Source organism: Pseudophryne corroboree, chromosome 2, assembly GCF_028390025.1.
Source record: "Pseudophryne corroboree isolate aPseCor3 chromosome 2, aPseCor3.hap2, whole genome shotgun sequence".
In the NCBI taxonomy this organism is placed as follows: domain Eukaryota; kingdom Metazoa; phylum Chordata; class Amphibia; order Anura; family Myobatrachidae; genus Pseudophryne; species Pseudophryne corroboree.
Genome location: NC_086445.1, coordinates 94,784,382 through 94,800,895, shown reverse-complemented (window position 1 = coordinate 94,800,895; position 16,514 = coordinate 94,784,382). Strand labels below are relative to the sequence as shown.

General features: G+C 49.9%; 1 protein-coding gene and 1 long non-coding RNA gene across 2 annotated transcripts in view; one reads left to right on the top strand and one right to left on the bottom strand.

The window, feature by feature from the left end:
- The window catches only part of LOC135000776 (uncharacterized), a 248,107-nt gene that overhangs the window by 53,084 nt on the left and 178,509 nt on the right, over positions 1–16,514 (bottom strand). The window lies entirely within an intron of this gene.
- Positions 5,427–16,514, top strand: part of TMEM123 (transmembrane protein 123) — a 124,806-nt gene continuing 113,718 nt past the window's right edge. The window contains exon 1 of the mRNA XM_063951525.1: positions 5,427–5,678. Within this exon, the coding sequence (XP_063807595.1) occupies positions 5,585–5,678 (94 nt within the window). The 5' untranslated portion in view covers positions 5,427–5,584. The remainder of the gene's footprint in view (positions 5,679–16,514) is intronic.

The window sequence follows — 16,514 nt, the reverse complement described above, 5'->3', positions numbered from 1 at the left end:
TGTATGTATGTATGTATGTATGTATGTATGTATGTGAGAGGCAGTGTATGTATGTATGTATGAGAGAGGCAGTGTATGGATGTATGTATGAGAGAGGCAGTGTATGGATGTATGGATGAGAGGCAGTGTATGTATGTATGTATGTATGTATGTATGTATGTATGTATGTATGTATGTATGTGAGAGGCAGTGTGTGGATGTATGTGAGAGGCAGTGTATGAGAGACAAAATCAAATAGAAAAAGATAGGCAACTGGGTAGGGTGCCAGGATCTGGGAAGGGGGTACCCATCAAATAATTAAGGATGTCTTTGAGAGATACATACTTGTTGTAGTCAATGCAGTCAGACGACTGAGAAACGTATAATACTCTGCCTAATCACTTTCACCTTACTGACTGGGAAAGTGGGTAATTGATAGTGTTGGGGGGCAGTAGGGAGATGTTTTGCCTAGGGTGCCAAGAAACCTTGCACCGGCCCTGACTACCTGAGACCACTGGCGGAACTAGCAAGTGAAGAAAATATGCTTTGGCTCCTCCCAAACATCCCCCCCCCCCCCTTCCCTTTCACCACCACCGATTCCACTACTCAAAACTGTGGACAGAGGACATTACAAGTTTAATTTCTCTTGTATTTACTACACTATGGGGTCTATTTATAGTATCAAATGATGTTTGCGAAACATACACTTTTGGGAGGTCCCCAAGAATATTAAGGTTTTCCCTGAATGTACTATGGGGGAATTGCAGCAGATGCCAATATCAATATCTGCTGCTATGCCTCCATTTCTGATAGAAGCTGCAGCCCCATAGTTTTCTATGGGGGCTGTGAAGCTGTAAGATTTACCAAGCTCTGGAATGTCAGATGGCGTTAGTCACTGTAGCCTATGGGCTACTAATAACGCTATCACACTGCTTTCAGCTCTGCCCCAGAACAGGCTCTTATTGGAGACCATCACCTGGCAAGAGCTTTTTTTTTGTAAATTTGCATGAAAATATACATTTCACTTCTCTAATTTACGCAAAATATATTTATCATATCCGCATAAAGGACCTAATTCAGGTTGGATCACAAAACGCGATCCAACTGCAAAACTTGCTAAAAAGATGCGGGTGCATGCACAACGGCCGCATTATCTACAGAGGGGTAGCAGAAAATGCGATCACCTCTGCCTGTCAATCATGCAGAGGCGGTCGCAGAGCAGCAATGCTCCTTTCCTAGGCAGAGACAGAGCGTTGCGGAGGGGGCCAAACAGGGGCGTCATCTGTGAAATGGGTGGCGTGGCGTGGGCTTGAGTGTGGCAGCTGCGTGCATATCTCCTACAGACACCTCCTGCTGCATTAGGAATTTAATGATATGGAATTGCACAGGCCGTTTCCTAGCAGCTGTGCGATTCCTTACTACCATGAATGCAAATTAAATTTGCAGCCTTCTGAGAGCACAAACCTACCAGATATTGGGTTAAACAAGGGGTAATTCAGACCTGATGGCTCTTCTGCGAATTTGCAGAGCTCTGCGATCAGACAGTCGCCGCCCAGACAGAGTGAAAACCCGCCCTGTGCAAGTCCGCGAGCGCCATGCGAAAATCTCTACAAATGCCGGGTAGCTGCAAATCTGTTCGCAACTCATTCAACAACTAATGATTATTCCAGTCTGTGCGTAGCCCAGGACCTACTCCTACAGTGCGAACGAGACAGGCTGATCCGGCCGGAACTGACAACACATACACTCCCTGATTGGGAACGCCTGCCTTTTTCCTGACACTCCCAGAAAATGGCCAGTTACCACCCCCAAACCTCCGCTTCCTGTCATTCAACTTGCGTACACCTAGCGATCAAAAAAGTAACTGGAGATATTTGCTGTTTGGCCTTGCGCTTGCGTACTACGATCCTTACACACGCGCAGTCGATCGATAATCGGCCGCCTTGCGAATTCGCACAACAGAGATCAGGTCTGAATCGGGCCCAATGTCCCTAAATATACAATATACTGTAATGGATAGATTACTGCTTGCATGAAGACACACATAAGACTGCACTGCTGTATGTAGAAGAACCAGAAGTTGGCCCACAGTAATACATGTATACAACTAGCTGCATTCTAATGTGTCTTCACAAACTGCTTGTCTGGACTGGGCAACATGTATGTACCCCTTAATTTATAGCCAGACATTTTTTACCTCCCCATGTAAAGAAATATAGTGATTCTGTTGTAAGGTGATCTCAAAATGTGAATACACTTTTACAAGAAACACCATGAGGGTGGGTAACACTATTAACAAAAATGTACAGTCATATAATCCTATTATCTAAGAATTACAATGGCACTCAATGGTATTGCACTAAACAAATATTGTTATATGGGGATCTGGACAGGATCCCGGTGGACGGGATCCCAGCAATCGAAATACCGATGCTGGAATCCCGACACTACTCAGAATGCCGGCGTCTGGATCCCAACTTTGATCACCATCCCGGCGCCGTATACCGACCACCAGAATCCAGACCGATGCATACATGGCGCGCCAGAGCAGTACGCCGTGAGGGGGGGTAGGTTAGGTTTATGCTGCAGGGGGAGGGTTAGGGTTAGGCACCCCCAGGGAGGGTTAGGCTGCGGAGAAGGAAGGTTAGGGTTAGGCACCACCGGGGAGGGTTAGGCTGCGGAGAAGGAAGGTTAGGGTTAGGCACCATCGGGGAGGGTTAGGCTGCGGAGAGGGAGGGTTAGGTTAGGCACCATCGGGGAGGGTTAGGCTGCGGAGAGGAAAGGTTAGGGTTAGGCACCACCGGGGAGGGTTAGGCTGCGGAGAGGGAGGGTTAGGGTTAGGCACCACCGGGGAGGGTTAGGCTGCGGAGAGGGAAGGTTAGGGTTAGGCACCACCGGGGAGGGTTAGGCTGCAGGGGGAGGGTTAGGGTTAGGCACCCCCAGGGAGGGTTAGGCTGTGGAGAGGGAGGGTTAGGGTTAGGCACCCCCAGGGAGGGTTAGGCTGCGGAGAGGGAAGGTTAGGGTTAGGCACCATCGGGGAGGGTTAGGCTGCGGAGAGGGAAGGTTAGGGTTAGGCACCACCGGGGAGGGTTAGGCTGCGGAGAGGGAAGGTTAGGGTTAGGCACCACCGGGGAGGGTTAGGCTGCAGGGGGAGGGTTAGGGTTAGGCACCCCCAGGGAGGGTTAGGCTGCGGAGAGGGAGGGTTAGGCACCCCCAGGGAGGGTTAGGCTGCGGAGAGGGAGGGTTAGGCTGCGGAGAGAGAAGGTTAGGGTTAGGCACCACCGGGGAGGGTTAGGCTGCGGAGAGGGAAGGTTAGGGTTAGGCACCACCGGGGAGGGTTAGGCTGCGGAGAGGGAGGGTTAGGGTTAGGCACCACCGGGGACGGTTAGGCTGCGGAGAGGGAAGGTTAGGGTTAGGCACCACCGGGGAGGGTTAAGCTGCAGAGAGGGAAGGTTAGGGTTAGGCACCACCGGGGATGGTTAGGCTGCGGAGAGGGAAGGTTAGGGTTAGGCACCACCAGGGAGGGTTAGGCTGTGGAGAGGGAGGGTTAGGGTTAGGCACCACCGGGGAGGGTTAGGCTGCGGAGAGGGAGGGTTAGGCACCACCAGGGAGGGTTAGGGCTAGCCTGCGGGGGTGGGGAAGGTTAGGGCTAGGCACCACCAGGGAGGGTTAGGGCTAGGCTGCGGGGGTGGGGAAGGCTGCCAGTGCCTATAGCCTACAGCCAGCTGTGTAGCAAGATGCCATGGCGCCTTCCTATGATGCCATCCTCAGTACTGAAGCATGCCAGGGAATGGCCACCATGCGGCGGTACAGCTCTCCAGGAATATTATAAATACCCTCCTCACACCTGTATACATCACAGAGCATCTGGATATACATCACACAACTATATGGTAAATATGAGGAGAAAAGAGAGTCTGCTGTACAGAGGTGGAGAAACTGGAGGGGTGAAGAGCATCAAGAGTCTGCATAGTAAGGGTGGTCAGGGGAGGAGGTGGAGTGAGGGTACCCCTTTCACACCGCAGCTTGTACCCGGTATTTTGCCGTTTTAACTGGCTTCCTAAACGGGTCAAGCTGCGATGTGAAAGGGTCCCCTTCAATTTACCGTTTTCAAAATACCTGTATTTTGAAACGGTAAAAAAGAAGGGTCCTACCCGTTTCAGTCCCATTTCACTGTGCAGTGTGAAAGGGTCTGAAACGGTATTTGCAAGCCCCAGCAGGTCATAGGCTGTCTCCATATGTGATGTCAGCAGCCACAACCCGGAAACAGCTTGGAAAACACAGGAGACACATGTGAGAGTGGCTTTATAAACGTTTAGACTGCAAAGCCATTATAAAATGTCTAATTAGAGTGATGAAGAGGTGAGGGAGCTGCTTTAGGATCAGAGGGGATGAGGAAATCTGCTGCCAAATTACTGGGACAGTCAAGGATACCCTCATATATAAAAACATAGCAAAAATGCTTCAAGCTGCTGGGTTCCATCGTACGACTATCCAAATTATTAATAATGAATTAATTAATAATTATTAATAATGTGTGGGCCAGAAAAGTCCATTTATAATGACAACCACTGTTTTCTATGGGTGAAACGGGTTCAGTGTGAAAGGTACCAAAACGGTAATGAAATGGTAATTTACTGGTTACAACATGAGATGTGAAAGGGGTTTAACTGCTCAGACCCGTTTTAAGAACCGTTTCAAATACCATTTCAAAAGCAGGTTTTGCGATGTGAAAGCAGCATAACTAAAGCTTCTAAAAATGAAAAGTGGTGTTGTTACTCATAGCAACAACTTAAAAGTCCAGCTATCATTTCTCTTTTGCATCCTAGAAAATGATAGACAAAATCTGATTAGTTGCTATGGGCAACACCAGCACTCTTTCATTGTTAGAAGTTTTAGTAAATCTAGTTCAACGAAGTGACCAGTGGAGGTTGATTGAGAGGTCGAATGAGGGTTAAAAGGAGAGACTTACAGTAAGTACGGATAGCAGAAAGTCAGAGATGGAGCATTATAAAACATATATAAATCACGCGTCATAACAAAAGACATATACACTATACAGTGATGTGACGCAGCAATCATTTTAAAGTAAATATTCGCTGCAGGCAGCCTGTAGCTGATACCGTTCAACCGCGCTGCATCTGCAAGCAATGCCACGGTGCTGTACATATTAGAGTAAAGCTTTTATTAATGAGCTTGCAGGTTTGGCTCTAGTCATAATAACAACCCAGACATCTATACCAAAATAAATAAATAAAAAGTTCATAGAACAGGCATGTGATATGGACTGGCAGCAGTGGAATACAATATTTATTTATCAGGGATCAGGGAACCCTCTGACTGTGTTTAGTATCTGACTGACGCCATGACGGCTACGGACAAGTCGCAATGGAACGCACTGAAGTCGCAGCTTCACCCGCATGCGTTCCAGCGCGCTCTCGTTGACAGCCCCGAGCACAGGGAGTGCGCGGCCCCGGCAGGAGGCAGCTCCGGGAAGTGAGTGAGGGGAGTGGGCGGACTGTCAGGCGCTACTGCTGCAACTGCAACTAACAGTCCTGATTTTATTTCCCTCGGTGGAGTCGGAGCTGGTTGCACCTGAGTCGGGATGATGTGGTCGGAGGACTCCCCGGTCTGGCTGCGGGCTGCGCTACTGCTGCTGCTGGCGGCATCCTGCGCCAACTCCGCGGATAACTCAAACAGTGAGTGACAGCGTGTGTAGTGGGGATGGACACGAGTGGCGTGGGAGGGTGAAACTGGGCAAGACACGTGTGAGTAGCAAAGTGCCACAGGGCTATTATACTGCACATATTGTACACTGCTGACATGTAACTGATGCGTGTAATGACAGCTGGGGGTATATTTACTAAAAGTCGAATTTTTATCGATTTTAGTTCGATTTTAATCGATGTTGGGTTTCCAGTGTTTAAACACACATGTATTGTTTATATTAATTTTTAATTGTTAGTAAATGCGTGTTTTACCCCTGGAAGCTCAACATCCTTTGGAAACCCAACATCGATTAAGACCGGTTTTTAAATGATCTGAAATCGATTTTCAGTCGACCTGTATGAAATATACCCCCTGGCCTCAGGTGAGACCGGTCACACTTTTATAATGTGCTTCTAATATTTGTTGCTGTTCTTGTTTGTACCTCTACAGTTGTTAAGTTTCTGTGAGTGTGACATGCATTAGTGCAGTTGCTAAGTACTGTAGTTAGGGATGGACATCGAATGACGATGGCTCACACCATCGATGCTTTTATTTTGCTGGTAGTAGTTTTACCACTTGATGGCGACTTTCTGATGTTTGTCGCCATCAAATGGTAATGAGTCAATGTTTACCATTTGTAAATTGTGTCAGTCACAGCTGTGTATATACTACTACCGCACACAGGCCCTGATTTGGATTTTACACAGACCTGATGGATTACATACGGATCCGATGGTGGGTGATCTGCGCCTTGTGCGGAATGAGTCCTGTGATCGCGTTTACAGTGCCCGACAGCCGCAGTTTGATTGGCAGGGGCGGGAAGAGGGCGGTGCCTGCCAGCATTACAAAAATGTTGGCATGTTGCCCCCATTTTTGGGTAGTGCCAGGGACTGTGTCTGCCGGCGCAGATTTCCTGGGCTCGTTTATGGAGCTGCGGCAGTCACTCTGCGTAACATGAAGGTTACTCTGTGTTCCCGCAAAGTGATTGACGCAGCAGCAGATGACATATTGCATGCAGGAGGCGTCTATACACAAGACGCCTCCTGCTGCATTAGCCTATGTTATCATCGCTAATAGCAACCACATCAGACCCACGGTACGTAGTGTAAACGGATTCTGTATTGGATCCCGATGGTCATAAGACCGATGCCGGAAGCTCGACAGGCAGGATCCTGGCGGCGAGCGCAGCGTGTCCCATCGTGGGTTTGCTGCTCTCGCCGTGCTTCGGGCCCGGTGGTGAGCATGCAGTGGGAATTCCAGGCCCTGGTTGGGATTACGACCACCGGGATTCCCTTGGCTGTCAGGATTCCGGCGTCGGTATCCTGACAGCCGGAAAACAAACTGCTTCCCGTGTAAACCTGTCACACTCGGATGGATGAGCACTGTGTGTGCGGCGCTGCAGTCAGTCACTGGCGGCGTTGTTCAGCCCTGCTCCGCCTCCTCCAGTGACAGACTAGCAGCACAAGTTTTTTTGCACATGCGTTATCCATCAGAATAGATTTACCATCGTATGCTTCTGATGCCATGGCGGGCTTCCAATGGTGATATCCATCCTTAAGTCACACTGTTGGTGACGTTGCCGTTATCGCAGCATGCTTTGCAATGAGCAAATCTATAATGCTCACATTTCCCCGAAGATCTGCACATGCGCAGTAAATAAATGACTGGGAGAATGGTGCCAACACAGTTTAGGAGTGTACTCTGTGCTTGCCCTGGAAAGAGAGGGGGGGCTGCATGAAGACTGCACACTAGCCCACCCTTACACCGCCCCGCTATGGCATGTACAATAGCCGGTAATGGTTCGTTAGCGCGCAAGCGCAAAGGAGCTCTGCTGTGGACACGCCTTACTGGTATGACACAACTGATGTGGCTGAGCTGGGTTACAAGTTATTGAAGTTACAGTATTAGTGGTTGGTCAGTAGATGTGAGTTATCTATATTGTTTCTCTGACGTCCTAGTGGATGCTGGGTACTCCGTAAGGACCATGGGGAATAGACGGGTTCCGCAGGAGACTGGGCACTCTTTAAAGAAAGATTAGGTACTACATCTGGTGTGCACTGGCTCCTCCCTCTATGCCCCTCCTCCAGACCTCAGTTAGAATCTGTGCCCGACCAGAGCTGGATGCACTTAGTGGGCTCTCCTGAGTTCACTATAAAGAAAGTATTTGTTAGGTTTTTTATTTTCAGTGAGATCTGCTGGCAACAGACTCACTGCTACGTGGGACTTAGGGGAGAGAAGCAAACCTACCTGCTTGCAGCTAGCTTGTGCTTCTAAGGCTACTGGACACCATTCGCTCCAGAGGGATCGAACACAGGGCCCGACCTCGATCGTCCGTTCCCGGAGCCGCGCCGCCGTCCCCCTTGCAGAGCCAGAAGACGGAAGATACCGGAGAAAATCGGCGGCTGAAGACTCCGGTCTTCAATAAGGTAGCGCACAGCACTGCAGCTGTGCGCCATTGCTCCCACAGCACACCACACGCTCCGGTCACTGGTGGGTGCAGGGCGCTGGGGGGGGGGGGCACCCTGGGCTGCAATTAGTATACCTTAATGGCAAACTGCACATAATACAGTTCTATACTGTATATGTGCCTAATCCCCCGCCATAATTTTCATTAAAAAAGCGGGAGAAGCCCGCCGCTGAAGGGGCGGGGCTATCTTCCTCAGCACAGCCAGCGCCATTTTCTCTTCACAGCTCCGCTGGAAGGACGCTCCCCAGGCTCTCCCCTGCAGTATACACTACAGAAAGGGTAAAAAAGAGAGGGGGGGCACATAAATTTAGACGCAAATTGTGATATAAGCAGCTATTGGGGGAAAATTCACTTTGTGTATAGTGTATATCCCTCTGTTATATAGCGCTCTGGTGTGTGCTGGCATACTCTCTCTCTGTCTCCCCAAAGGACTTTGTGGGGTCCTGTCCTCAGTCAGAGCATTCCCTGTGTGTGTGTGCGGTGTGTCGGTACGGCTGTGTCGACATGTTTGATGAGGACGCTTACGCGGAGGCGGAGCAGGTGCCGATAAGTGTGATGTCGCCCCCTGCGGGGCCGACACCTGAGTGGATGGATATGTGGAAGGTATTAACCGACAGTGTCAACTCCTTGCATAAAAGGTTCGATGACGCAGCTTTGGGACAGCCGGCATCTCAACCCGCGCCTGCCCAGGCATCTCAGAGGCCATCAGGGGCTCAAAAACGCCCGCTACCTCAGATGGCAGACACAGATGTCGACACAGAGTCTGACTCCAGTGTCGACGAGGATGAGACAAATGTACAATCCACTAGGGCCATCCGATGCATGATTACGGCAATGAAAAATGTGTTGCACATTTCTGACATTAACCCGGTTACCACAAAAAAGGGTATTATGTTTGGGGAGAAAAAGCAGCCAGTGACTTTTCCCCCATCTGATGAGTTAAATGAATTGTGTGAAGAAGCGTGGGGTTCCCCAGATGAGAAACTAGTAATTTCTAAGCGGTTACTAATGGCGTACCCTTTCCCGCCAACGGATAGGTTACGTTGGGAGACATCCCCTAAGGTGGACAAGGCGCTCACACGCTTATCTAAAAAGGTGGTACTGCCTTCTCAGGATACGGCCGCCTTAAAGGAGCCTGCAGATAGAAAGCAGGAGGCTATCCTGAAGTCTGTGTATACACACTCAGGTACTATACTGAGACCTGCTATTGCTTCAGCATGGATGTGTAGTGCTGCAGCAGCGTGGTCCGATTCCCTGTCTGATAACATTGATTCCCTTGACAGGGACACTATTTTGCTAACCATAGAGCATATTAAAGACGTAGTCTTATATATGAGGGATGCACAGAGGGACATTTGCCGGCTGGCATCTAGAATTAATGCAATGTCCATTTCTCTGACGTCCTAGTGGATGCTGGGACTCCGTCAGGACCATGGGGAATAGCGGCTCCGCAGGAGACAGGGCACAAAAGTAAAAGCTTTAGGATCAGGTGGTGTGCACTGGCTCCTCCCCCTATGACCCTCCTCCAAGCCTCAGTTAGGTTTTTGTGTCCTGCCGAGAAGGGTGCAATCTAGGTGGCTCTCATAAAGAGCTGCTTAGAGTAAAAGTTTTGATAGTTTTCTTATTTTCAGTGAGTCCTGCTGGCAACAGGCTCACTGCAACGAGGGACTTAGGGGAGAAGAAGTGAACTCACCTGCGTGCAGGATGGATTTGCTTCTTAGGCTACTGGACACTAGCTCCAGAGGGACGATCACAGATACAGCCTGGATGGGTCACCGGAGCCGCGCCGCCGACCCCCTTGCAGATGCCGAAGTAAGAAGAGGTCCAGAAACCGGCGGCTGAAGGCTTTTCAGTCTTCATGAGGTAGCGCACAGCACTGCAGCTGTGCGCCATTGCTCTCAGCACACTTCACACCAACGGTCACTGAGGGTGCAGGGCGCTGGGGGGGGCGCCCTGGGCAGCAATGTTAATACCTTTTCTGGCTAAAAAGAATACATCACATATAGTCCCTGAGGCTATATGGATGTATTTCACCCCTGCCAGGTCTCAGAAAAACCGGGAGAAGAGCCCGCCGGAATAGGGGGCGGGGCCTATCTCCTCAGCACACAGCGCCATTTTCCCTCACAGAACTGCTGGTGGGAAGGCTCCCAGGCTCTCCCCTGCACTGCACTACAGAAACAGGGTTAAAACAGAGAGGGGGGGGGGGGGGCACTTATTTGGCGATATGATTATATATTAAGATGCTATAAGGGAAAACACTTATATAAAGGTTGTCCCTGTATAATTATAGCGTTTTGGTGTGTGCTGGCAAACTCTCCCTCTGTCTCCCCAAAGGGCTAGTGGGGTCCTGTCCTCTATCAGAGCATTCCCTGTGTGTGTGCTGTGTGTCGGTACGTGTGTGTCGACATGTATGAGGACGATGTTGGTGAGGAGGCGGAGCAATTGCCTGTAATGGTGATGTCACTCTCTAGGGAGTCGACACCGGAATGGATGGCTTATTTAAGGAATTACGTGATAATGTCAACACGCTTCAAGGTCGATTGACGACATGAGACGGCAGGCAAACAAATTAGTACCTGTCCAGGCGTCTCAAACACCGTCAGGGGCTTTAAAACGCCCATTTACCTCAGTCGGTCGACATAGACATAGACACAGACACGGACACTGACTCCAGTGTCGACGGTGAAGAAACAAACGTATTTTCCTTTAGGGCCACACGTTACATGTTAAGGGCAATGAAGGAGGTGTTACATATTTCTGATACTACAAGTACCACAAAAAAGGGTATTATGTGGGTGTGAAAAAACTACATGTAGTTTTTCCTGAATCAGATAAATTAAATGAAGTGTGTGATGATGCGTGGGTTTCCCCCGATAGAAAATTATTGGCGGTATACCCTTTCCCGCCAGAAGTTAGGGCGCGTTGGGAAACATCCCTTAGGGTGGATAAGGCGCTCACACGCTTATCAAAACAAGTGGCGTTACTGTCTCCAGATACGGCCGCCCTCAAGGAGCCAGCTGATAGGAGGCTGGAAAATATCCTAAAAAGTATATACACACATACTGGTGTTATACTGCGACCAGCTATCGCCTCAGCCTGGATGTGCAGCGCTGGGGTGGCTTGGTCGGATTCCCTGACTGAAAATATTGATACCCTTGACAGGGACAGTATTTTATTGACTATAGAGCACAGAGAGATATTTGCACTCTGGCATCAAGAGTAAGTGCGATGTCCATATCTGCCAGAAGATGTTTATGGACACGACAGTGGTCAGGTGATGCAGATTCCAAACGGCACATGGAAGTATTGCCGTATAAAGGGGAGGAGTTATTTGGGGTCGGTCCATCGGACCTGGTGGCCACGGCAACAGCTGGAAAATCCACCATTTTTACCCTAAGTCACATCTAAGCAGAAAAAGACACCGTCTTTTCAGCCTCAGTCCTTTCGTCCCCATAAGGGCAAGCGGGCAAAAGGCCAGTCATATCTGCCCAGGGGTAGAGGAAAGGGAAGAAGACTGCAGCAGGCAGCCCATTCCCAAGAACAGAAGCCCTCCACCGCTTCTGCCAAGTCCTCAGCATGACGCTGGGGCCGTACAGGACCCCTGGATCCTACAAGTAGTATCCCAGGGGTACAGATTGGAAATTCGAGACGTCTCCCCCTCGCAGGTTCCTGAAGTCTGCTTTACCAACGTCTCCCTCCGACAGGGAGGCAGTATTGGAAACAATTCACAAGCTGTATTCCCAGCAGGTGATAATCAAAGTACTCCTCCTACAACAAGGAAAGGGGTATTATTCCACACTATATTGTGGTACTGAAGCCAGACGGCTCGGTGAGACCTATTCTAAATCTGAAATATTTGAACATTTACATACAAAGGTTCAAATCAAGATGGAGTCACTCAGAGCAGTGATAGCGAACCAGGAAGAAGGGGACTATATGGTGTCCCGGGACATCAGGGATGCTTCCTCCATGTCCCAATTTGCCCTTCTCACCAAGGGTACCTCAGGTTCGTGGGACAGAACTGTCACTATCAGTTTCAGACGATGCCGGTTGGATTGTCCACGGCACCCCGGGTCTTTACCAAGGTAATGGCCGAAATGATGATTCTTCTTCAAAGAAAATGGACGATATCCTGATAAGGGCAAGGTCCAGAGAACAGTTGGAGGTCGGAGTAGCACTATCTCAAGTAGTTCTACGACAGCATGGGTGGATTCTAAATATTCCAAAACCGCAGCTGTTTCCGACGACAATTTGCTGTTCCTAGGGATGATTCTGGACACAGTCCAGAAAAGGGTGTTTCTCCCGGAGAAGAAAGCAAGGGAGTTATCCGAGCTAGTCAGGAACCTCCTAAAACCAGGAAAAGTGTCAGTGCATCATTGCACAAGGGTCCTGGGAAAAATGGTGGCTTCTTACGAAGCGATTCCATTCGGCAGATTTCACGCAAGAACTTTTCAGTGGGATCTGCTGGAAAAATGGTCCGGATCGCATCTTCAGATGCATCAGCGGATAACCCTGTCTCCAAGGACAAGGGTGTTTCTTCTGCGGTGGCTGCAGAGTGCTCATCTACTAAAGGGCCGCAGATTCGGCATTCAGGACTGGGTCCTGGTGACCACGGATGCCAGCCGGAGAGGCTGGGGAGCAGTCACACAGGGAAAAAATTTCCAGGGAGTGTGATCAAGTCTGGAGACTTCTCTCCACATAAAACAATGCTCTAAGCTTAGCAAGACCTCTGCTTCAAGGTCAGCCGGTATTGATCCAGTGGGACAACATCACGGCAGTCGCCCACGTAAACAGACAGGGCGGCACAAGAAGCAGGAGGGAAATGGCAGAAACTGCAAAGATTCTTCGCTGGGCGGAAAATCATGGGATAGCACTGTCAGCAGTGTTCATTCCGGGAGTGGACAACTGGGAAGCAGACTTCCTCAGCAGGCACGACCTCCACCCGGGAGAGTGGGGACTTCATCGGGAAGTCTTCCACATGATTGTGAACCGTTGGGAAAGACCAAAGGTGGACATGATGGCGTCCCGCCTGAACAAAAAAACTGGACAGGTATTGCGCCAGGTCAAGAGACCCTCAGGCAATAGCTGTGGACGTTCTGGTAACACAGTGGGTGTACCAGTCGGTGTATGTGTTCCCTCCTCTGCTTCTCATACCCAAGGTACTGAGAATTATAAGACGTAGAGGAGTAAGAACTATACTCGTGGCTCCGGATTGCCCAAGAAGGACTTGGTACCCGGAACTTCAAGAAATGCTCACAGAGGACTCATGGCCTCTGCCGCTAAGAAGGGACTTGCTTCAGCAAGTACCATGTCTGTTCCAAGACTTACCGCGGCTGCGTTTGACGGCATGGCGGTGGAACGCCGGATCCTAAGGGAAAAAGGCATTCCGGAAGAGGTCATTCCTACCCTGGTCAAAGCCAGGAAGGAGGTGACCGCACAACATTATCACCACATGTGGCGAAAATATGTTGCGTGGTGTGAGGCCAGGAAGGCCCCACGAAGAAATTTCAACTCGGTCGATTCCTGCATTTCCTGCAAACAGGAGTGTCTATGGGCCTCAAATTGGGGTCCATTAAGGTTCAAATTTCGGCCCTGTCAATTTTCTTCCAGAAAGAATTGGCTTCACTTCCTGAAGTCCAGAAGTTTGTCAAGGGAGTACTGCATATACAACCCCCTTTTGTGCCTCCAGTGGCATTGTGGGATCTCAACGTAGTTCTGGGATTCCCCAAATCACATTTTAAACCGCTCAAATCTGTGGATTTGAAATATCTCACATGAAAAGTGACCATGCGGTTGGCCCTGGCCTCGGCCAGGCGAGTGTCAGAATTGGTGGCTTTATCTCACAAAAGCCCATATCTGATTGTCCATTCGGACAGGGCAGAGCTGCGGACTCGTCCCCAGTTTCTCCCAAAGGTGGTGTCAGCGTTTCACCTGAACCAGTTTATTGTGGTACCTGCGGCTACTAGGGACTTGGAGGACTCCAAGTTGCTAGATGTTGTCAGGGCCCTGAAAATATAGGTTTCCAGGACGGCTGGAGTCAGGAAAACTGACTTGCTGTTATCCTGTATGCACCCAACAAACTGGGTGCTCTTGCTTCTAAGCAGACGATTGCTAGTTGGATGTGTAGTACAATTCAGCTTGCACATTCTGTGGCAGGCCTGCCACAGCCAAAATATGTAAATGCCCATTTCACAAGGAAGGTGGGCTCATCTTGGGCGGCTGCCCGAGGGGTCTCGGCTTTACAACTTTGCCGAGCTGCTACTTGGTCAGGAGCAAACACGTTTGCAAAATTCTACAAATTTGATACCCTGGCTGAGGAGGACCTGGAGTTCTCTCATTCGGTGCTGCAGAGTCATCCGCACTCTCCCGCCCGTTTGGGAGCTTTGGTATAATCCCCATGGTCCTGACGGAGTCCCAGCATCCACTAGGACGTCAGAGAAAATAAGAATTTACTTACCGATAATTCTATTTCTCGTAGTCCGTAGTGGATGCTGGGCGCCCATCCCAAGTGCGGATTGTCTGCAATACTTGTACATAGTTATTGTTACAAAAATCGGGTTATTATTGTTGTGAGCCATCTTTTCAGAGGCTCCGCTGTTATCATGCTGTTAACTGGGTTCAGATCACAGGTTGTACAGTGTGATTGGTGTGGCTGGTATGAGTCTTACCCGGGATTCAAAATCCTTCCTTATTGTGTACGCTCGTCCGGGCACAGTATCCTAACTGAGGCTTGGAGGAGGGTCATAGGGGGAGGAGCCAGTGCACACCACCTGATCCTAAAGCTTTTACTTTTGTGCCCTGTCTCCTGCGGAGCCGCTATTCCCCATGGTCCTGACGGAGTCCCCAGCATCCACTACGGACTACGAGAAATAGAATTATCGGTAAGTAAATTCTTATTTTCTGCCAGGAGAGTCTTATGGACTCGGCAGTGGACAGGTGATTCTAAAAGGCACATGGAAGTTTTGCCTTATAAAGGTGAGGAATTGTTTGGGGACGGTCTCTCGGACCTCGTATCCACAGCAACAGCTGGGAAGTCGACTTTTTTACCTCAGGTTCCCTCACAGCCTAAGAAAGCACCGTATTATCAAGTACAGTCCTTTCGGCCTCAGAAAGGCAAGCGGGTCAGAGGCGCGTCCTTTCTGCCCAGAGGCAGGGGTAGAGGGAAAAAGCTGCACCAGACAGCCAGTTCCCAGGAACAAAAATCCTCCCCTGCTTCCACTAAGTCCACCGCATGACGCTGGGGCTCCACATGTGGAGCCAGGTGCGGTGGGGGCCCGTCTCCGGAACTTCAGCGACCAGTGGGTTCGCTCACAGGTGGATCTCTGGGTTCTACAAGTGGTATCTCAGGGATACAATCTGGAGTTTGAGACGTCTCCCCCTCGCCGTTACCTCAAATCAGCCTTGCCAGCTACTCCCCAGGACAGGGAGGTAGTACTGGCGGCAATTCACAAGCTGTACCTCCAGCAGGTGATAATCAAAGTTCCCCTCCTTCAACAGGGACGGGGTTACTATTCCACAATGTTTGTGGTAACGAAACCAGACGGTTCGGTGAGACCCTTTCTAAATTTGAAATCCTTGAACACTTATATAAGAAAGTTCAAGTTCAAAATGGAATCGCTCAGGGCGGTTATTTCAAGCCTGGAAGAGGGGGATTATATGGTATCACTGGACATCAAGGATGCTTACCTACATGTCCCCATTTACCCACCTCACCAGGAGTACCTCAGGTTTGTGGTACAGGACTGCCATTACCAATTCCAGACGTTGCCGTTTGGTCTGTCCATGGCACCGAGGGTATTTACCAAGGTAATAGCCGAAATGATGATACTCCTTCGAAAGGAGGGAGTTATAATTATCCCGTACTTGGACGATCTCCTTATAAAGGCAAGGTCCAAGGAGCAGTTGTTGGTCGGAGTAGCACTATCTCAGGAAGTGCTACAACAGCACGGCTGGATTCTGAATATCTCAGTCGCAGCTGGTTCCTTCGACGCGTCTGCTGTTCTTGGGCATGATTCTGGACACAGAACAGAAGAAGGTGTTCTCCCGGAGGAGAAGGCCAAGGAGTTGTCATCTCTGGTCAGAGACCTCCTGAAACCAAAACAGGTGTCTGTGCATCACTGCACGCGAGTCCTGGGAAAGATGGTAGCTTCTTACGAAGCGATTCCCTTCGGCAGGTTCCATGCAAGGATCTTTCAGTGGGATCTGTTAGACAAGTGGTCCGGATCGCATCTTCAGATGCATCGGCTGATCACCCTGTCCCCGAGGGCCAGGGTGTCTCTGCTGTGGTGGCTGCAGAGTGCTCATCTTCTCGAGGGCCGTAGATTCGGCATACAGGACTGGGTACTGGTGACCACGGATG